We start from the raw sequence: 22,703 nt of genomic DNA on the forward strand, positions 1-22,703 counted from the left end.
ATCAAATTTTATGTCTAGCATGCCACTAAACGTCATCTTTTGGTGGATAAGGACCGGTGCTAAGTAGAGAAACTAGCTCCATTTGGTTCAATGATTAATGACAATCACATTTACACATCAGCCCGATACGTTCCAGCGGAAGCTCCATATCTTAGGATCGCATGCCGACATGGTGAGTGCTAATCATCACTTTCACAGGAACTTTATCAGGGAACTCAAAGCCCCTTTTAAGATCAAAATGTTTTCTTTGGTATCTATATAGACGGGTGACTTGATTAATGATAATTTGGCTAAGCACAATTGGAATGTAGTAAAAATAATGATGTTATTGTGATGTGGATGGAACAATATATGTAGCATTTGTTTATCCCTTGCCCCTTTGAGTGTATCTTGTGACAAATTATGTTTGTGGTGTTTAATCTCCAATGTGATTGAGAATTGGTTGTGAGGGGGTAGTAGACAACTTTAGGCTCAAATACAGGGTAGGGGTGTGCCTTTATGTTGGGCAATTTGAAATATCATGATGATACTAAATTTAACCCCCAAAAAAGAGTTTTCAGTGTCTTACAGCTTATTCGTATGTCTACCCACTCAATTTGTAAAGTGGGTGCTCACTTTAGCATGTGGAGGCGCGGGAGTCTCTTACCTGTGCCCACTTGGAGATGGTTGTTCAAGCTATGGCAATAGAAATAGTCGAGCATAAGCGCAACATATAATCTACATTGCTCTGGCTCCGAACTTGGCCTTTCATTTCCTTTTTAAGAACTGATAGTATGAAATAATGATGGCTACATGCACCTTTCCTCAAAGAAAAAATGATGGCTACCTGCACCAATCGATGTAGAACACGGAGTGCGTCCTCCTTCTCATGAAAATGTGGATTTGCATTTATCCCCTCTCACCCCATGACACATGTAAAATAACCTGATAGTTCTTTACGCCAGTGCAACAATTCCCAAACCACACGACTGCTATTTGTGTGGTTTGGTTATTCCACTTTGTACTTGCTAAATGTCCAATTTTTTTTGGAAGTTTCACATTAGAAAATCATCTCTTCTTACCTCATTTAGTTGTGGTTTGACCACTTTGCATCCTATTTCACATTTTTCTACCCAATCTGACCGTTGGTTGGTGGAGCCGCTTGTCAAGCCGATCAAAAAAGGATGCAAAATGACCAAACCACTTCTAAATGGGGACTTAGCAAAAATATGTCATATTTGATTCGGGGCCTCCTTGACTCGTAGGTTTCTAAAAACAAAGTAACAGAAAGAACGTGGGATTGAAATGTTATGTCCATTCAAATTCCAAAGGATTTTGGTTTGTTTGATTGTGTCATGTTGTCATAGAAAGAACAAAAGATTCTATTCAAGAGGCTTGGGTGAATGTTAAGTTCATATAAATTTAGTTTTCCCCTTTTTTTGCTAATTTTTTTGATCTATTCACCAATAGTCAAGGCAGTACAAAGAACACATGAAGTAAAAGAAACTACATCCCGGTCCTCCCTCTCCGAAGTCGGACAGGCCTTGTTGTAGTAGATAGTCTAGAAGTCGTTTGTGCTAAGGTCCCACGGGATCAACACATCAAAACAATAACGACTGCCAATGAAAAGAAGCATACATCAAAAGGACCAACATGTATAATCAATACAAACATAGACGAACAAGGAACGAATCCAAGTGGATCCACCAAAGACAAACACTGACCGAATCCCGCGAGATTCATCGAAAACACATCTCCAAACGTCCTTCGACAACGCTAGAGGCGCCGCCGAGACGAGGGCTATGCGGGGAGAACCTTACTCCATCTTCAGGGAGCCGCCGGCTTGCCCCCAAACAGAGAATAGTTTGACAAAAAAAAGTATTTTATGGAAGTCAATCCTATACTATTCAAACGAATATTTCCATTTTTCTTTTAGCAAAATTCGTATGAGAATCCATTTTTAAATCAAAATCAAATAGGCCCAGTCTTTGCACCCGCCGTTGACGTCCACATCGCGCGCATGGATGATGGGTGGATCGGGAAAGGACAGGAAGAATGTTTGGCATCCGCGTGTTCCCGACGGGGACCGGTCGGCCCGCGAGGCGTGCGCCCGTCCGCGGCTTTAAAGCTGCCACCCTTTTTGCGCCCGTCGCTGCCGGGACGCAACACGGCGACGCGGCCGGCAACGGCACGGTTGGAGCCGCCGGGACGCAACTCGACCGGAGACGGCGAGATAGGCGCGGCGCGTCGGACGCAGGCACATGCATGCGCGCGCCGGTGCGGCGCGTGGTCGGCCGCCGCGAGATCCACGGGCTGCTGCTGCGTGCATGCACGCAAGCACGCGGGATCCATGGCTTTTCTCGTCGCCGACGGGATTTGACCAGGCAGCGTCGACGTACCCACGCACGCACGCATGCCCCGATCTGAGCAGGGGCTCTCATTTGTTCAGAACTTCAGATGTTCTATTCTCAAAAAAAAAAAAGAACTTCAGATGTTCGTTTGAATGACAGTTCGGGTACGTACGTCGGCGGGTTGAAGACGGGACGTGCGTACTTGATGAAGTGCATGGCCCGGTCTCCGGCCCGTTTGGTTTGTTTCTTCGGGATGGCATCGTCGCATGCACCGATGATCTATTATCATCGGTTGTGCCATGATGCCAGGCTGCGGATGCGTTACAGGCTTGCAGTGGTACCGCAGCGCCGGTCGATCGATTTTCAGAGCACAAGAGTGAGGGAACAATCAGTGCCGGCCACCGCTGCTGCCGATGATCGGATGATGTATTTTACGCGATGCACTGTGAGTTCATTGGCGACGTTGCTGGTAAGACGACAAGATTATTGCGCCAGACGCGTGGACCTGCTGCTGGGGTCAAAGCCAACTGTCGACTCCACATTTGAAATGTTCTTTTTTACTGAGTGGAACGTATGGTTTTCATCTCAAATCCTTCTCAAGATCTCCGCATCCCCTGAACTTAACCACATAATTTACATCCTAAATCTAGAAAAAGTAGTTTATTTAGTGAAGCCCTGAGTGGTATCATTGACAACAAAGGTGGTTCCGTGTCACATCGAGCTTCAATGACCAGTTTATTTAGAAGCTTCTACGTGTTTTTTATTCCTCTTCCAGTTTTTTTATGTTTCTTCACCTTTTTTAATACATTTTCTCAACACATGTACATTTTTTAGGGACACATTGTCGTGGAACATTTTCCAACTACATGATGTACAGTTTTTAAATATTACTTCAGTCACAAGTTAGTTGTCCTAGATTTGTCAAGATACAAATGTAGCTAACCCTATAACGTGTCTAGATACATCCATATCTAGACAATTCTGAGACAACTAATTCGGGACGGAGGGAGGACATGTTAAGCATCACTCAGATACAAGTTCAATATTTTGAATGGCCTGAAACATTATCGTTAAACTATGTGAACATTATTTTTACAATGTATAATCATTTTTTTCAGAATTTCATGAACAAATGTTTAGTTATTAACAAACGTATTTTCTAAATTAAGGATTTTTCTTAAAATTTTACGATTTTTTTAACAAAAAACACGCAAACATTTTCTTTTGAAACGTGTGAACATTGTTTATATGTCACGAACATTTTTTTGATGAATAGCACTAACTTTTTATAAAAAGTTTCCCGGTTTTTTTACACTGTGTTACATTTAAAAAATATACGATGAACACTAGTATTTTTTTTAAAATATATGTATCTAGAATTTGTTTCAGGTATGAAAAAAACTGAAAAAAGAAAAAGAACCAAGTCTTTTTTGAGAATCAGAAAAAGAACCAACTAACCAAAGAAACAAACAAAACAAAGTAAACTGGGCTGGCCCAATATAGCGTTTCCTTGTGAGGCGAGTGGGTCTGGCGCGACGCTGGTTCCAGGCAGGCTGGCCCACCAAGGCCCATGCCAGAAACGTGGTCGTCCGTTCGGGACCAGCGCCGGAGAAGAGAGAGAAAGAGAGAGAGGCATCCCGATCCCCTTTCCCCTTCGTCGTCACCCACACCTCCGGCGGACACCGGGCGCTCCCGCGGTAGACGTCGCACTTCCCGGCAAGCAGGCGCAACCAGGGCGGAGGCGGTGGACGGCTGGGGCTCGTCGGGTTCGATTTTTCGCCGTCGGCAGCGGGAGCGAGCGAGATCTCAGGTGAGTACCAGGCCGCTTCGCCCTCCTGGTGGCCGGCGAGATGGCCTCAGCAGCGTACCTCGAGACGGACGAGAACTTGGAGGCCCTCATCAGCCGCATCGAGCAGAAGTCTCGCAAGATCGAGACCCTCCTCAAGCAGTAAGCCTCCCCCTCCCCCTCCCTTCCCGATTCCTCCACTGTATCCTGATTGAGTATGCCGTGCGCCGCGGGCAGGTCCAAGCCGGTGGAGGCCCTCAAGACGGCGCTCGAGGGGTCGCCCCTCAAGACCCGCGACGAGCGATGCAAGGTTCGGTTTCCTGTGGGCGGTCCTTCCTTGCCTCATTTCTTCCATGGAATGTCTTCAAAATTAATAAACATACTGGTGGTATCTTCATCTTGTCGCAGTCGGCGAACTGGATCGTGGTGCACCGCGCCATGATGGCGATCAGGGACATCGACGGCATGTTCAACTCACTGGACACCGAGTACTACGACATCCTCATGAAGTGAGACTCCTCCCCTTCCCTTTCCTAATTCCCTTTCTTGCTGCCAACATCCAACTGCTTTAATTGAGTCACAGTATAAATTGCTGTGCGCAGCATTTGAGTGTAGGGCTGCTGTTTGGAATTCGGATGGTGTTGGTCATTAGTTTCTAGTTCAGCCTCCCAAGTATGCGATGACAGCACAGCATTTTGCTGGTTTGGTCTTCCTGGACAGTTTTGCGGCAGCCATTGCCTCACATATTCTTTTCACGACTTCTGTTTTTCCATGTGCCATTGGTGTTCTGCATTCTAAAATGTGTCACTGAAACATAGAGTTTTTCTGTTTCATTACCGTCATTTGAAGTTAGTGTCGACCACTGCCACAAGTATTAGCCCACTTAGTATTTCAAGACAACTGAACCACACAGACCATTGATAGCTCTTGCAATAAATGAAACTACATTTGTCAGGGTGCACATCCATGATGTTGGTCATTGTGTTTGCAAATGTCTGATGCATGATGGAAATATGTCTGAATCATTGTTTGATGTGTCGTAGAGTTCATTTGGAGTGTATTTGCACAATTCAAATAGAGGTGGAAGACATGGAATGAAACTGATTCTCTGAGTCTTCTCTCTCCTATCTAAAACTGATTTTAGGTAACGAAATTTGGGCAATGCTATTGGAGATGCTTTACAGCACTACTTTATGTCCGACTGTTTTCACCTCGGAGTGCGTGCTGAACCATCATTGTTTGAACATGATACCGGTATATTGTCTTCCGCCCTTTCACTCGAAGGCGTAGGTAGCCATTCCTTATGTCCCTTTTCATTTCTCATGTTTGGTGGAATTTTTAACACCATTCTCCTTAGGTTTGTGTGGTTCAATTACCTTGCAATACAATAATTTCCTCAAAGGCTCCAATTTATTTAAACATCTCTAATATTGTTGCCCATTTATGATTCTGGGGCCGTTCCTTCTCAAATCTCAATCTTTTTGCTCTTTCAAACTTGTCGTGTAAGTCGACTTATAGAAACCATCTAATCTGCATATGTTTTTTGTCTGCAATGTAGGTACCTGTACAGAGGTTTGTCCACTGGTGACCGGCCGACGTGTGACCAGTGCCTCAAAATCCATGAGAAGCTGACGGAGAGAGCTGGCTTAGGATGCATACTGCGGTCACTCGCCGACACTGTAAACACCGTGTGAACCTCCTTCGTCTTCATTAAGTTCCTATGCTGTGAAGATCCCGTCAGGTCGAATTAGTTCTATGGACTTTATAAATGCAGAAGGTGATTGTTGACCTCTTCTCTTTGCTGTTTGGCAGCTTCATGGATACTCTCTCTGTAAACTAATATAAAAACGTTTAGATCATTAAAATACGAAGGGAGTAGATAAGAGCATTGTTGTATTGTGCCATGCTTACTGCTAGTTTGCTTAATTGCATCTTGATTACAAGATACGAATTTCGGATCCTTTTTCTGGCCTGTGACTCGATCAGTCCAACTCAAGGCTGATTAAATCAGTGGTCACACTGAGCGAGCGTGCAGACGAATCATTCAGTATATGTGTGCAGTACTACTACTACTACAGTAGTACTCCCTCCGTTTCTAAATATAAGTCTTTTTAGAGTTTTCAAATGGACTACCACATACGGATGTATATAGATATATTTTAGAGTGTAGATTCACTCGAAAGACAAATATTTAGGAACGAAGGGAGTACCTATGATCGCGTCCATGATTCCGCGGCGCATTTCATTTATGCGACGAAATTATCTACTGCAGCTGGACGGGCGCGGGAAAGCCATCGCTTGAATTTGGCCCAATTGTTAGAAAAATCATGGTACAACTGAGCACTCCTTATAATCTACCTATGGGAATCGACTCAATCGAGTCACTGTTGAACATCGACAACAAGCTCGACAAAAAATATGTCGAGGAGGCGGCGAGGACCCTACGAGCGTAGGGAAAGCAAGCGGGGGCGAGGCCGCATCGGCTTGGGGGTAGTTTGAGTTCTCGGGGTGACCAGAAACCATGACAGCCATGCCGGGTGGCGCTAAGACATGGCTGGGTAGGGAGACACAGAAGAGAGGGGCATTCTCAAACATGGAAATTAAACAGAAGTTCATGATTATCATGCTTAGCAATGGCATGAGAGCGCATAGACGGAATCCGCAATAGCTGCATTTCAGTCGACTGAATTTTCGCAGTTGGCTCAGTCGATTTTGGTCAAAGGGAGAAATAGCCAGAATGGAGGAAGAAACTCGCCGGAGGGGAGTAAGAAGCTCGTTGGGCAGGCCACCCTGATATCTATCTTAGGGTTCAGGGTGGGGCGATGGTGGGAGGATTCGTTGGAGAAAAAACTTAGTATGGCGGGGGCTAAAAGGATGGCCGGAGCGGTGGAAGACCGGCGGTGGGGGATGGTTCCGGGGCCTTCTCGTCTTGCTCCCCCGCGCCGTCACATTTCTCCACAACTTCCATTAGGTTGCCGCTCTCGTACTTTGCCCACGCCAGCTTTGGGAACCGGGACAGGCTAGGTGTCAGTTGACTGATTTCGTTTTCCGGTCAGTTTCAGTCGATTTGCTCTACTCGTGCGTTCCTAACTTCCTATACTACCTACTCACTTCATCATCCAACTGCCCATTTCAATACACGCATGCATGTATTTCTTTCTTGCCACGTCCGGATGTACGTATCGGAACTTTTTTTTAATGAAAACTGTAGATACCTAATCTTATTCTCATGGTGGCAACTGTACTTACGTAACATAATCTGATTCTCCTGTGTAATATTCAAGCGACAATCATGCCCGTTCCTATTCAATTGAGCCTAAAATAAAAATAAACTTTCTAAAATATAATGAATTAGTGACATTGGGACTATCCTTTAAGAAGAAAGAACAAAAAATAAAATTTAATGACAAAAATTTGGGCATAATTTACAAAAAATGCGGCTTTTCTTAATATGCAACAATAAGAATATAATAGTGAAATTTTTGCAAAAGATAATTTTTACAAGAAAAATGAATTAGTCGCATTGGTATTACCCATAAATAAGAAATGATATAAAAGATAAAACAAATTTAAAATAATGTTGTTTTCTAAGGAAGATTGAATTAGTGCTATAGCTAGTACCCTTTAAGAATAAACAAAATAAAAAATAAATGATGAATTTTTTTTGCACGAAAATTACGCTAAAATTATGTTTTTTTAATAATATGCAAGAATAAGCATATAACAAAGGAATTTTCGCAATAAAAAATTTTCAAGAAGAAATGATTAGTGGCATTGGTATTACCACTTAAGAAGAAGATGTTGAAAAACAACTAATGAAAAAATTTGCATACAATTTGCACAAAAATGCCCTTTTTATAACATGCAAGACTAAGCATATAATAGTAGAATTTTGTGAAAAAATATTTTCCTATGAAGGAATAAATTGGTATTACACATAATAAAAATCAAAGTAATAAAGTTTTCTAAGAAAGAATGAAACCCTTTAAGAAAAAGTAAAATGAAAAAGAAAAGGCTTTCAAAACTTGCACGTTTTGAAATATGCAAATAATAAGCATATAATAATGCATTTACGTATTCTACTATAACTTACACATAGTGTAACTAAAATAATGTATTTCCTTTAAGAAGAAGATTAAAAATAACTTACACACAACTTTGCACCGAAATTGCACGTTATTGTAATATGTAAAAATAATCATATAATCATGCAAATTTGGCACATATTATATAGTATTTGTTTGTATATAATTACACTCAGCCAAAACCCACAAAAAATAAAAAATAACCAATAAAGGAAAGAAAAAAAAGGGAAAAAGAGAAATGCATAGAAACAAAAGACAGAAATAAAAAATTAAGAAAAAAAATACCCATAAAAGAAATAATCAAATTTCCTAAGGAAGAATGAATGATCGGAATTGGTATTACCATTTAAGAACAAAAAATAGGAAAAATAATCTAAAACAAACAATGACAAAATTCGCACGAAATATACATAAAAATTGTGCTTCTTTACAATATGCAAGAATAATCATATAAAAGTGGAACTTTTGCAAAACCAAAATCTGAGAACAAATGAATTCTGGCATTGGTATTAACCTTAAAATAGAATGAAAATGAAGTAAAGACTAAAACAATATCAAAATAATGACCCTTTTTAAAAAGAATGAATTTGTGACGTTGGTATCTTTGTTAAGAAGAAAGAAATTATAACAAAAACTTACACACAACTTTACACCGAAATTGCATTTTATCGTAATATGCAAAAATAATCGTATAATCATGAAATTTTAGCACATATTATATATTATTGTGTGTATATAATTACGCCCAGTCAAAAAACCACAAAAACAAAATTATAACCAATAAAGGAAAGAAAAAGGAGAAAGAAAATATGCTACCCTGAATTAAACGGGCGCAACCAAGACAAAGAAATTGGCCCGATACCGAATTTCCTAAGCAAAACAACGCGTCAATCGATTCCTTGCAGCCCAGACCAACAACAGACTTAAACAGAAAAAAATGAAAACAACACATATCTCAAAGCATGATCCAACGAACAGAAAATTGATTGACCACAAAATAAAAAGTCAGCTGACTGAAATGTAGCTAAAGTGTTGGGAAGCACTGCTGGCTCTCTGGCGCGGCCTCATCGAAGTTCCTCCTCCGGCCGAGGATCTCGAAGAGGAGGATGCCAAAGCTGTAGACATCGCACTTCTCGGTGGCGCCGGCCTGCATCCACATCTCCGGCACGGCATACCCGGGCGCGTCGCGCATCCCGGAGACGGTCTTGTGCGTGTCGGCCCGGTTCAGCAGCTGCGCGAGGCCGAAGTTGGCCACCTTGGGCGTGAGGCCACCGTTGAGGAGGACGTTGCCGGGCTTGATGTCGCAATGCACGATCTTCTGCTGGCACTCCTCATGGAGGCACCAGAGCCCGCTGGCGACGGCAACGACGATGGCGCGCGCCGTCTCGAAGCCGACGTCGCGGCTCTGGTCGAAGAGGTAGGAGTCGAGCGCGCCGTGCTCCGTGAACTCGTACACCAGCGCGCGCACGTCGGCGTCGTAGCAGAAACCGAAGAGCTTGACGAGGTTGATGTGGTCTGTCCGCGCGATGGTGCCCACCTTCGCCATGAACTGCTCCTGAGAGGTCCTGTCGTCTTGGCCGGGGTGGAGGCGTTTCACGGCAACCGTGAGGCCGTTGGGCAGCATGCTCTTTTAGTGGCGGAGCTTGCCGAAGATCACCAGGGAAAAACAAAAATCTTCAGTGGTTGGGGGGCAAAATGCTAAAAAAGTCTAATCTAAGCCTCCCTAAATATTTTTTCTTTAGAAATTGATCAAAGGCTGGGGGGGCATCTGTCGTTGTCGAGGCGATCGAGTAGGGCGAGAGAGAGATCGATGAGAGGAAGAAGAAGACAGTGTGTTTTTGTGCCGGGCGGACTCCCCAGCTTTTCCGTGTTCTCTTTCTCTTGGTTATTCTGTTACAAGATCTACCTAGCTAACTAACCCGGCCAGCCCGCTGCGATCCGGAGATGCCGCGCCATCCCACGACTTCCAGCTCGCACGCGTGCCACGCTGACCGGGAGGAGCAAAACAGAAAGAACAGGACGGGGGCGATCGTGTGTAGACTCGGCCCTCTCTCTACTTCTACGTGCATGCTGCATGTGTACATCACATCAACAGCGATGCATTGCTTATTCTAAGCAAAATCAAACTAGAACTAGCACACTCTCACGTGTGGTGGAGCTTATCCTAACAATTCTCCTCCTTAAGCTCCATTCGCCTTGCTGATCTCCCTGACGCCCAGCCTCTGTCGCATTTCAACATGTCTCACACGACCCAAAGCCTTTGCCAGTATGTCAGCAAGTTGATCATTAGTACCAACATGATCAAGTTCCAACTGTTTCTCTTCCACACACTCCCGTATGAAGTGATACTTCACGTCTATGTGTTTGCTTCTGTCATGGTGGATAGGATTCTTTGCCAGTGCAATTGCTGATTTGTTGTCAACCAAAAGTTGGAACTTGATTGGCGCTTCGCCCTTCATCTCAGCAAGCAGGTGGCTCAGCCAAAGGCCTTGACAAGTTGCTGCCCCAGCTACCACATATTCCGCCTCACACGAGCTCATAGCAACTACCTTTTGTTTCTGCGAGGTCCATGAGATAGGATTGCCGCCGAAAAAGAACACCTGACCAGAAGTGCTTCTTCTGTCCCCAAGGTCACCGGCGTGGTCACTGTCACTGTAACCGAGCAATCCACCAGCTCCTCCTCGTGCGTAGCTGCAGCCGTAGCTGAGTGTGCCCTGAACATACCGCAGGATTTGTTTTACAGCCATCCAGTGTGTCATTGTCGGTCTCTCCATGAACCTGCTCACCAAGCCCACTGAATAAGTGATGTCAGGCCTCGTGTGAGTTAAGTACCTCAGGCTTCCAATGACACTGCGGTAGAGAGAGGGATCAAACGGCTTGGCTTCATCTTCTTTTTTCAGCTTGAGTCTGCATTCCATTGGAGTGTGACAGCTGTTGCAGCCAGTCATTCCGGCCAGCTCGAGAATCTTCTCCGCATAGCTGCGTTGACTCAACGTGATCGAACCCTCAGACTGAGCCACCTCTATCCCCAAGTAGTAGCTTAGGAGACCAAGATCACTCATCTTAAAGAGCTTCTGCATCTGACTCTTGAACTGGATGATGTGATCTCGGTCAGTGCCTGTGATTATCAAGTCATCGACATACACTCCCACAAGCAGGTATGAGTGTGCATCCCCCTTCCGGTAGACAGCATGCTCCAGAGGGCTTCGAGTGAACCCAAGTGTGCTTAGTGTCGCGTCAAGCTTTGCATACCACGCCCTTGGGGCTTGGCGCAGACCATAGAGTGCCTTATTCAGCTTCAACACTTGGTTCTCCTTCCCAGCAATGACATAGCCTGGCGGTTGTCCAACATACACCTCCTCGAAGAGATCACCATTCAGGAAGGCTGATTTCACATCCATATGGTGCACCTCCCAGCCTGAATGCGCGGCCAGAGCCAGGAAGATCCGGACTGTCTCCATCCTTGCAACAGGAGCGAAAACCTCTTCAAAGTCGATTCCTTCTCTCTGTGCATAACCCTTTGCAACTAAGCGTGCCTTGTGTTTGATCACCTTGCCATCTGGATCACGCTTCACCTTGTAGACCCACTTGAGCCCAATCGCCTTGTGCCCGCGTGGAAGAGCTGCGAGCTCCCAAGTGTTGCTCTCAGCAATGGAATCCATCTCCGCGTCCATGGTAGCTTTCCAGGCAGCGTCAGACATGGCGTCGGCGATGCTCGCTGGCTCCTCGGCACTGAGAAGACAGAGCAACATCGCCTCACGCATTGCCTCTCCCTCCGTCTCATCGAGGACGCAGGAGATCCGCCGATACCGAATGTTTCCGGTGTCCACATCGCGACGGTTCTCATCGTGACTCGGTGGCGTGGCCCAGCGAATCTCCCGCCTCGCAAACTGCGTCTCCGTCTCGCCTTGAGGTGAGCTGAGCGCGCTCGACTCGGGTGAGGAGCCACTCTCGCTCGTCTCTGATGTGAGCCGCGAGGACGATGCCACTGACGATGCTTGCGCCGGGGTCTTGGGGCTGGCAGGTGGCGAGGGCGTTGGGGATGCCGCGCCACTGTCCAGCTCGTGCACTCCTTTCCCCGTGGTGTAAACCACGCTGAAAGTTGCTGGAGCGGTCACGCTCGCGCCCGTGCTCTGAGCGCTCCACGTCCACGGCCTGCTTTCCTAAAGACCACATCCCGCGTGAGATGAACCTTCTTCGTCGCAGGGTTGTACACTCTGTAGGCCTTGGATCCCTCCTCGTAGCCAACAAAGACCATCGGCGTCGAATGATCGCTCAACTTGTTGATCCCCGGCCCGACTCTCCTGACATGAACCGCGCACCCAAACGTACGCAAATGATGCACGCTGGGTTTACGGCCGTGCCACGCCTCATATGGGGTGACACCATCCAGGCTGCGTGTGAGGGCGCGGTTCAGAATGTAGACGGCTGTCTTGACTGCTTCTGCCCAGAAGAACGACGGCATGCTCATGCTCTTCAACATGCACCTAGCCATCTCCACCACGGTTTGATTCCGCCGTTCCACTACCCCGTTTTGCTGAGGTGAGTAAGGGGCCGTGGTGTAATGCTTGACTCCGATCTCCTCACAGTACGCCTTGAATTCACCGGAGTTGAACTCCCCCCCGCGATCTGAGTGGAAGGCGCGTAACTTGCACCGGCCGTCTGCTTCTGCCAAAGCCTTGACCCTTTTGAAGCGTTGGAATGCCTCGTCCATGGACTTCAGGAGCTCTACCCACATGTAGCGACTGAAATCATCAACTATCAGCAGAAAATACCGGTTACCTGCGGGTGTGGTTGGCTCGATCGGCCCGCAAAGGTCCGTGTGCACAAGCTCTAGTGCGCGCTCTGCGCGGTATGTAGTTGCGTGAGGAAATGGGGCTCGGTGCTGCTTCCCAAGTGCACATCCATCACAGTATTCCTCCACACGATCAATGACGGGCATGCCACGCGCCATCTGCTTCGTAGACATGGTGCGGAGTGCTCGAAAGTGCAGGTGTCCCATGCATGCGTGCCACCTCCAGGTTGCATCATCTCCTTGGGCCATCAGACAGGCAGGAGCGTCAATGATGAGGCGCTCTGTGTAGAGCCGGCTGCCGGACCGTCTGACCCGTGCGAGGACTTGCCGCGTCGGATCACGTATTGACATGACGCCGCTCTCAATGGTGATAGAGCAGCCGCCCTCGTCCAGCTGTCCCACGGAGATGATGTTACTTCGCAGGCTCGGGATGAAGAAGACGCCCGCGAGTGCTCGTTGGTTCCCACTTTGGCAGCGAAACACGACAGAGCTGCACCCTTGAATGGCAACATGCGACCCATCGCCGAACTTGACAGTGCCGTGCACGCTCTCGTCGAGCATGGCGAACACGGTTCTGTCCCCTGTCATGTGACTTGAAGCGCCAGTGTCAAAGTACCAGAGGCCCTCGGGCGAGGGGACATGGATTACCTTCTCTTCATTGAGAAAGACAGCTTGTGGTGCCACAATCTCCGGCGTGGTGACAGTGGTGACCACGGCCATGAGCAGGCCCTGATCATGATCCTCGCCCGCCTGGGCCAGGTGCGCCTGCTCGTTCCTTCCCTTCTGCTCTTGCTCCCGAAGCCACGTGCGGCACTCCTTCTTCCAATGACCTGGGATCCCGCAGTGATGACATTTTCCCTTTTTCTTCTTGCCGCTGGAGGCACTCGTGCCCGCGCCCGACGCGCCCTTGCCGCCGCCAGGTGGCTTACCTTTTGCAGGTGACTTGTTCTTCCCATTGTTGCCGCCGCCGCTGGACGACGAACCGCCACCAGCGCCCAGCTTCTCTCGGGCCAACCAGTCCTCGTGTGTGAGCAGAAGGCGACCGGAGGATTGCGTGCCGTCGTCGAGCTCGTAGTTGTCCTCGCAGGCAAAGAAGCGGCCGACGAGCTCCTCAATCGACAGCGTTTTCAGATCGATCAAGGACTCGATCGCCATGGCCATCGGACGGTACCTTCGCGGCACCACTCGGAGGAATTTTTGCACCGCCTTGTGCTCGGTGACGGAGTCGCCGTACAACTCCAGGTCGGCGACGAGGGTGGAGAGCCGCAGCCCGAAGTCCTCGATGGATTCCCCGTCCTTGAAGCGGAGATCCTCGAACTCCCGCCGGCGCACTTGCGCCTTGGCCTCGTGTGCGCGCTCGCTGCCCATCCGCATGGTTTTGATTGTCTCCCACGCGATCTTCGCCGTGTCTTTGGCGGCCAGCACGCGCAGCATCTCCGGCGGAACGCCGGTGAGTATAATGCTCAGCGCGCACCGGTCGTCATTTTTGTCGGCGTCGTCGTTGGTCACCGCAGACCAGACGCGGGCAACCTGCAGCTTGACCTGCATCACCAACGCCCACTCCTGATAATTCGTGCGCGTGAGCATCATGGAAGCCCCTGACTCCTCTCGCACGACGTGCTCCACCACCCGATATTCGCCGCTGCCGTCGTCGGTGAGGCGAGCGAGCGACGCCTTGGATGAAGGCGTCCTCGGCGACGACTTGCCGCCGCCCTTGTTCTTCCCGTCCGACTCGTCACCAGACATCACCACGGCGGATCAAACACGGCCACCGCGCCAAGGATCAAACACCCGTAGCTCTGGTACCAATTGTCGTTGTCGAGGCGATCGAGTAGGGCGAGAGAGAGATCGATGAGAGGAAGAAGAAGACAGTGTGTTTTTGCATCGGGCGGACTCCCCAGCTTTTCCATGTTCTCTTTCTCTTGGTTATTCTGTTACAAGATCTACCTAGCTAACTAACCCGGCCAGCCCGCTGCGATCCGGAGATGCCGCGCCATCCCACGACTTCCAGCTCGCACGCGTGCCACGCTGACCGGGAGGAGCAAAACAGAAAGAACAGGACGGGGGCGATCGTGTGTAGACTCGGCCCCCCTCTCTACTTCTACGTGCATGCTGCATGTGTACATCACATCAATAGTGATGCATTGCTTATTCTAAGCAAAAACAAACTAGAACTAGCACACACTCACGTGTGGTGGAGCTTATCCTAACAGCATCGGCCCCCTAGCCCCAGCATAGCTCCGCCATTGTGCCCTTATAGACGGCGCCGAGCCGGGCGGAGTAGCTGTTGGTGAAGCTCGAGAGCTGCTGCGGGGTGAACTGGATGGACTTCTCCCCCGCGATCTCCTTGAGGAACCTCTCCACGGTGGCGTCCCGTATCTAGGAGTCCGGCACCACCGCGTAGAGCACCATGCTCCCAGGCGCAGCCACCGCAGCTGGCATAGTTGTCGTGTTGATGTTGATGGCGGGGAGGCCGCTCTTCCTGACGCACATGTACATGAAGCAGGCTATGGCGACGGTTCCCAAGATGCTCAGCACCGCGATAACTGCATCAATGGCACGCAATTAAAATTCGGAGTTAAACATAGATCATGTCGAACTCTTGTTCTTGATTGTGGCGTCAGATTTGTTGGGAGCGCACTGCCGAAGATGGCGAGGAAGGAGTTGAAGGTGCTGGAGGCTTCTTTGCCAAAATCGTCGTGAATTGATGGTGGTGAGAAAGTAGACATGTCCATGAATTGGTTTGGTTGTTTGGAGGCAACATATGATTAAGCAAATGATGATTGTGAAGTTTTACATGGACGGGGACACAAATATGAGATCACGATCGACCTAGAAGCAAGCGGTTACTGTTCTTTTTCAAGTGGAGTGAATATAAAAAAACTACCACATTACAGGCTATCGTTCCGAAAAATTACCGTTTTTTTAATTTTTCAAAAAACTACCACAAAAGTGGTGGGCTGTTCCAAAAAACCCAAGTGGCCGAATGGTTACATTTTAAGCGGGGTTATGACATGTGGGGCCCGCCCGTCAGGGTTTTGTCGGCCACAGGGTTGACGGCGCGCGGGTGATGGCCGTTAGGGTGCATGAGCTGTCCTGACCAGGTCAAGACGGACGAGCCGTTCCTATGTTCCCCCCTCAATGTCTCACTCTCTCTCCCTCGCGCCTCCCTCTTCGACCTAGCCGATGGCGTCGGTGGCGGCGAAACCAGTCGATGGCGGCCATTCAGCAGGTGAAGGTGGACGTGGGGATGGAGGTGGAGAGTACTGAGAGGTTGACAACTGGCTGGGGAGCGGTAGCTTCGCAACCCAGTCGACGGCGCCGCCGCCGCCACAACGGACACCACAGGCTGCACCTCTGACATAGGCTCCTACACCACAGGCTACACCGCCGTCGCCTGAGGATTGCCAGTTCTCTCTTGAGTATAGAGCGGCGAGGTCTCTTGCTGGCGCTGTGCAGGCAGATCCGGCCAACTACCAGCACTGGGCCTCTGCATTTGGAGGGGTGGAGTAAGTTTGTTTTTCTTCTCTTGATGAGCTCCTTCAATAGCTTCTACATTTCTGCTTGTTCAGTTCAAAAAATAGAGCATAATTTAGTTAGTTTTTTGACCAAACCCTAGGTTGATGCTACTGTGATTCATCTTAGAACATGAACATGCACTAAATCAAAGTTGAGGAAACACTCTGTGGCATGTGTTGGATGCACCAGTATCATTTTGCACTGAAGGATTAGTTAGATTGAGTAGAAATGCATGGTGGATTCAGAGAAGCATTTGTTGGATTCAGATTCCTTACTGTACTTTACACTTAGTGTGCGCTGAATTTTGTAGCAAAAAACACTTAGTTAGGCTTTTCAAATAACATATTATGTAATGCAGGCTGGATGATGAAATTTGGGAGGTGAGGCTGCATTTCCAGGGCAGAGATAACATGAAAAGGAGGTTTTCTGTTTCAGACATCACTTTTCTGAACTTGATAGCACTTACTGAAACTGAAGGCTATGCGTGAGATGGCTACATGTATTGGGTAAAAGAACAAGGGATTGGAGAGGAAGGTTTATTGCTTCTGGACAGTCAAGATGCAGTTGAAGAAATGATAGACCACTTTGATTTCACAGTGCTGAATATCATTGTGGCCAAGGCAAATGAAGATATAGATGTTGAATGTAACATGGCTCACAATGTTTGTGAAGAACAAATTCCAATAGGCAGTCCAGTGGGGGGGGGGTCCTGGTTTTGTGTTAAGTCTGTCACAAGATGGAGTGGTCCACCCTCTTGAGGTTAATTTGAACACACAACAGAGCTGTTACTTGAACATTTCAGAAGCCCATGGTGGAGATGATGGACAGGCTGGTGGTGAAGAGGATGATGATATTGACAAATCATCTTCAGACTTTGAGATTGATATGGGTGACTATAGAGGGATAAATACGTCTTACAAGGCTTGGAAGAGAGGTGAAGAAAATATTGGAAATGAAGAAGAAATAGATGCTATAGAAGACATACCACAGTTTGATGATGACAATGATGTTTCAGAGTTTTGGCAGGAGGAGAAAGAGGCTGACAGTGGAGAGGAGAGAGTTGTGGCAAAAGGCAGACCTGAGAAACTGAAGCCCATGAGAAGAGCAGCATCAAATCCAGGTCCTACTTCCAGAGCTCACAGTCAGCCAGAGATCCCCAAGTTTCAAGATTTTGTACCTGAAGCTGATGAATTCCCTGGTGATGTGGGAATTTCTGACTTAGATGGAGAGGTTCCAAGACTACCTTCTGGAAGGAAGAGAAGATTGAAGAAGAAGAAAGAGAGGAAATGGTATGACCCAAAGCTACCTGATGCACATGAGCATATGTGCAAGGACCTTTGCTTCACCAATGTGTATGAGTTTAGAAAGGCTTTGAGAAATTTTCATGTTAGGACTTTGAGAAAATTTTAGTACCATAGGAATGAACCATCAAGGGTTATTGTTTGGTTCTGAGAGAGGAAGAATGGATGTGAATTCTTCATGACTGCATCCAAAGTAGCCCATGAAGATACATTCACGATCAAGAAGTGTCACATGGATCATAGTTGTGGAGCTTGTGGAGAGAGTACAAAGGTTACTACAAAATGAGTTGCAGAAGCTGTGGAGGACATAGTTAGATCAAATGTAAAGGCTGATGCAGAGATAGTTCTCAAACATACTAAAAAGAAGTTTGGGGTGCATGTACCTAGGAGTTTGGCATATAGGGCAAGACTGATGGTTGTTGATGTTGTGCAAGGTGATCATAGAAAGCAATATCTGAGGTTGAGGGACTACCTACAATGTGTGCTTGACACAGACCCTAGAAGCAAGTGCATAGTGACAACTTTTGAGGATCCTTTGAACCCAGCCCCCACACCAAGGTTCAAGTACATGTTCTACTACCTCCAGGCATTAAAAGATGGATTCCTTGCTGGTTGTAGGCCTTTCATAGGTAAATATCAGTCATGTAATCCGGTTTGAAATGTAAGTAAGTTATGCAATTTGTCCCTAAGTATCTCTGTTTATGTAGGACTTGATGATTGCTTCATCAAGTTATCCACAGTCCAGCAGATATTGGCAGCAAATGGGAGAGACATGAACAACAATGTATTCCCAATTGCTTTTGGGGTGGTTGACAAACAGGATGGGCCTAGCTGGACCTGGTTTCTAAACCAACTTAGAGTCTGCATTAGCACAACAACCAATTTGGGAACTACACCACCATGTCTGATAGGCAGAAGGTATTTTCTCTGACTCTATATTATTCTTATGCACATAGCCATGCTGCTATAGTTATCTTATTACTAGCTTATGTAATCAAACAACAGGGCCTTCTTAAAGTAATTAATGAAGTATTTCCTCAATTCCCACAAAGATATTGCCTTAGGCACATATATGCCAACTTCCAGTCAGTTGGCTTTAGAGTAGAAGAACCACTACAGGAATCAGCTACTTTACCATCTGCCACGGCAAACGGCAAAGGCATGGATGGCTGACGACAAAGGTCTTTGCCGTCTGCCGCGGACGGCAAAAGGGGATGACAAAGTAAGGTTCGGCAAAGAGCTACTTTGCCGTCTGCTTCGGGCGGCTGACGGCAAAGGGGCCTTTGCCATCAGCAGCGGACGGCAAAGAGTGCAGACGGCAATAAATGCGCTGTTACTCCGTTAGGTGGTTAACGGCAGGCCTTTGCCGTCCGCCGCTGACGGCAAACTTCGGAAGGCCTTTGCCGTCTGCCGAATGATGTCAGCCGATGTCACTACACGGCAGGCCTTTGCCGTCCGCCACTGTAGGCAAAGTTTTTACTCTTTGCCGTCCGCCGCCGACGTCAAAGCCTTTGCCGTCAGCCACTGTAGGCAAACTGACCAAATTGGTCAGCCTCCCAGGAAGCACAGTTGCCTGCCACGTGGCCTCTTTGCCGTCGGCTGCTGATGGCAAAGAGCCCTTTGCCGTCGGTGGCAGACGGCAAAGAGCCTGCATATTGTCTCTTTTTTTCTGTTTTTTTAATCCAACAATTTTCACAGCAAATATATATGACATATATAGATATATTTAACAACAAACATATCACATATCTAGCACATAATTCCATATACATATTACATAGCAAAGTTTCATCAACATAGCAAGTTCCATCCATACACATTGTTCCATATACATATTACATAGCAAAGTTTCATCAACATAGCAAGTTCTATCATAGCAAGCTAGATACAATGCAAAGTTTTAGCAAAGAAAAAGCAAGCACTCCATCATAGCAAGCTAGCTTCCATGAAGTGAGTGAAATCTGCAAAATGGTAAATAAGAAAGTTAGAAATAGGTGAATAGAACAAGAAGAAGACTAGAACAAGAAGTATATGTCATTTATGAGCTAACTTAGGTGAAATGGATCATATATGAGCTAACTAAGTTGAAATGGGTTGTTTATGAGCTAACTTAGTTGAAATGGATCATTTATGAGCTAACTTAGTTGAAATGGGTCGTTTATGAGCTAACTAAGGTGAAGGGCATCGTTTTTGAGCTAACTAAGGTGAAATGAATCGTTTTTGAGCTAACTAAGGTGAAATGGATCGTTTTTGAGCTAACTAAGGTGAAATGGATCGTTTTTGAGCTAACTAAGGTGAAATGGATCGTTTTTGAGCTAACTTAGGTGAAATGGATCATTTATGAGCTAACTTAGGTGAAATGGATCATTTATGAGCTAACTTAGTTGAAATGGGTCGTTTATGAGCTAACTAAGGTGAAATGGACCGTTTTTGAGCTAACTAAGGTGAAATGGATCGTTTTTAGCTAAATTAGGTGAAATGGATCATTTATGAGCTAACTTAGTTGAAATGGGTCGTTTATGAGCTAACTAAGGTGAAATGCCATGTTTTTAAGCTAACTAAGGTGAAATGGATCGTTTTTGAGCTAACTTAGGTGAAATGGATCATTTAAGAGCTAATTTAGGTGAAATGGATCGTTTTTAGCTAACTTAGGTGAAATGGATCGTTTAGGAGCTACTCTAGGTAAATTGGGTCATTTTAGAGCTAACTTGGATAAACTGGATCATTTATAAGCTAACATAGGTAAGATGGGTCATTTTGGAGCTAACCTAGGTGAAATGGGTCATTTTGGAGCTAACCTAGGTGAAATGGGTCATTTTAAAGCTAACGTAGGTAAAATGGATCATTTAGGAGCTAATCTATGTAAAATGGGTCATTTTAGAGCTAACTTGGATAAATTGGATCACTTATAAGCTAACTAAGGTAAAATGAGTCATTTTAGAGCTAACTTAGGTAAAATGGATCGTTTATGAGATAACTAAGTTAATTATGCAATTTTTGACATAAGTAAGCTAAGTACATATCGTTTTAGAGCTAACTTAGGTAAAATGGATGGTTTATGAGGTCAGTAAGCTTATTAAGTCATTTTGGAGGAAAAGAAGCTAACTCTAGGTCATTATGGTAAGCATATTGGAGGAAATAAAGCTAAGTCTAGGTCTTTATGCATTTGTTAAGCAAAACACTAGAGAAACTTATCGTGATCACGGAGGTGTAGGAGCGGGCTGGCTCGCGCCGGTAGCTGGAGAAGGATCTTGCGATGCGTTTCTGGAGTTAAGCTGCACCAAAGATCATTTCCAATGTCTCGTTAGCATTATGACACTCAAATGTTAAGACTAGCAAGTAATGTCCATTCAAATTAAACTCACCGTGCTCCCAGGAGCAATCACTGGCATCGGCGGAGCGGTCTGACCGGACTTCTCGCACACAGACTGCACATTTGGTTTTCACAACAGAGTCATACTAGTTAGTAATGAGACTCAAATGTTAAGACTAGCAAGTAATCTGCAGAAGAAACTTACCACAAGGAGCTCGTACATGGCCCTTTCCTGCATGTCATTCCGTGCCCTCTCCTCCTCCAACATCTTTGTCGTCCTCTCCTCCAACTCCCGCTGCCTCTCCGCTGCCTCCGCCAGAAGTTTCTCCGTTCTATCTCTCTCACTCTGTATAGCAGCCTACAACACCACTCACATGACCATTTGTAATCATTGATGGAAGCGCACACAATGTAATGGAGAAAGATAGCTGAGTACGTATAACTAACCTTGAAGGCGAGTTGGACTGGCCGTTCACGAGGCCTTATCTCAGGAGCAGAGCTCGACTGGCGCGCCTTGATCTCCGGGAGAGTGCTAGGACAACGGATAAGTCCATCTCCCATGGCTATGGAGCCATGGGACCTCCCGCCACCAGATATCATCAGTAGCTCTGTATCAATGTGACCCTGGCTCGGGTTAAAGTCCTCCCCTTTCCTCGCCTTCCCCTGATCTCTATATTGCACGAGCTTGTCGTGGGCGGAGATGTTGGTGAAGTTCTTTGGATCATCGAGGTCAGACGCAGAGAATGCCTTGACTTTCTTGTAAGGGCCAGTGTGGGCCATGGCATACAGGTCGTACACCTCTGGCACCTTATCCGCCTTATTGTAGCGTGCCTGAAAGAGAGAAACAAAGTAAATTAGTAATTAAAGGGCTAAAGCTAGCATGATGAATGAATTGCATGAATCATGAAGCAAACCACATACCCAGTTCCGCCCGTACTGAAATAAGTTGGAGCTGCCTTGGTGGTGTGGCACACCTTCCATTTGGGCACGTTTGTCCTTGGCCTCTTTGTGGGTGGCCAGCCATTCTTTTGAGCACCACGCATTGACCAACACCTCCCAACAATCCATCCGATCCGCACACCATCTCGGAGGGGCCTAAGTTAGCAAATAGAAACTTGAGCGCTACGGCTATGAATTACTAAATGAAGGAAGTAAGTACAAGCCCTTAAGAATTACCTTCATGTACTTCTCCTTACTCAAGAACTTATCGCGGCACTCCTGCTTGGGCTTCTTGATACCACGCCCGGCGTAGTAGTCTCGAACAGCCTGCACCCAAACCTCATGCCGTAAGTTCTGAAGTAGGCGCTTGCACTCCTTGTGGATAACATCTGCCGCCTCCTCCTCGTATCCCTCCTCACACCTGTAGAATGTCTGCAATCAAATGAGAAAATATTTATTAGTACAATTAATAACTAGCTAGTTGAAGATTTTTAATTGTGTAAAGGAGCAATTACCCAGGACTTTCTGATCACCACGTCTGCCCTCGTCTTGCACAAGACACCGTCGATAATCTCACCCGGCGGGGCCGGGGCAGCCAAGTAGTGCTCCCAAGTCAATCCAACCTCTGGAAGCCG

General features: G+C 46.7%; 1 protein-coding gene and 2 pseudogenes across 1 annotated transcript; 1 reads left to right on the forward strand and 2 right to left on the reverse strand.

Annotated features, from left to right (window-relative positions):
* Positions 1 to 3,932: 3,932 nt before the first annotated feature.
* Positions 3,933 to 5,999, forward strand: CRK (ARP2/3 complex 16 kDa subunit (p16-Arc)). The gene is made up of 4 exons (XM_087543137.1): positions 3,933 to 4,278; positions 4,354 to 4,426; positions 4,525 to 4,625; positions 5,675 to 5,999. The coding sequence occupies exons 1-4, from the start codon at positions 4,181 to 4,183 to the stop codon at positions 5,808 to 5,810; spliced, it is 408 nt and encodes a 135-aa protein (XP_087399263.1). The 5' UTR covers positions 3,933 to 4,180; the 3' UTR covers positions 5,811 to 5,999.
* Positions 6,000 to 6,982: 983 nt separating this feature from the next.
* On the reverse strand, positions 6,983 to 15,731 carry LOC125532093 (G-type lectin S-receptor-like serine/threonine-protein kinase At1g34300; annotated as a pseudogene).
* LOC147983800 (secreted RxLR effector protein 161 pseudogene) lies at positions 10,382 to 11,119 on the reverse strand (annotated as a pseudogene).
* Positions 15,732 to 22,703: the final 6,972 nt, after the last annotated feature.

The sequence above is a fragment of the Triticum urartu genome, chromosome 2A, assembly GCF_056163025.1.
Source record: "Triticum urartu cultivar PI428250 chromosome 2A, HENAU_Tu73, whole genome shotgun sequence".
NCBI classification, from domain to species: domain Eukaryota; kingdom Viridiplantae; phylum Streptophyta; class Magnoliopsida; order Poales; family Poaceae; genus Triticum; species Triticum urartu.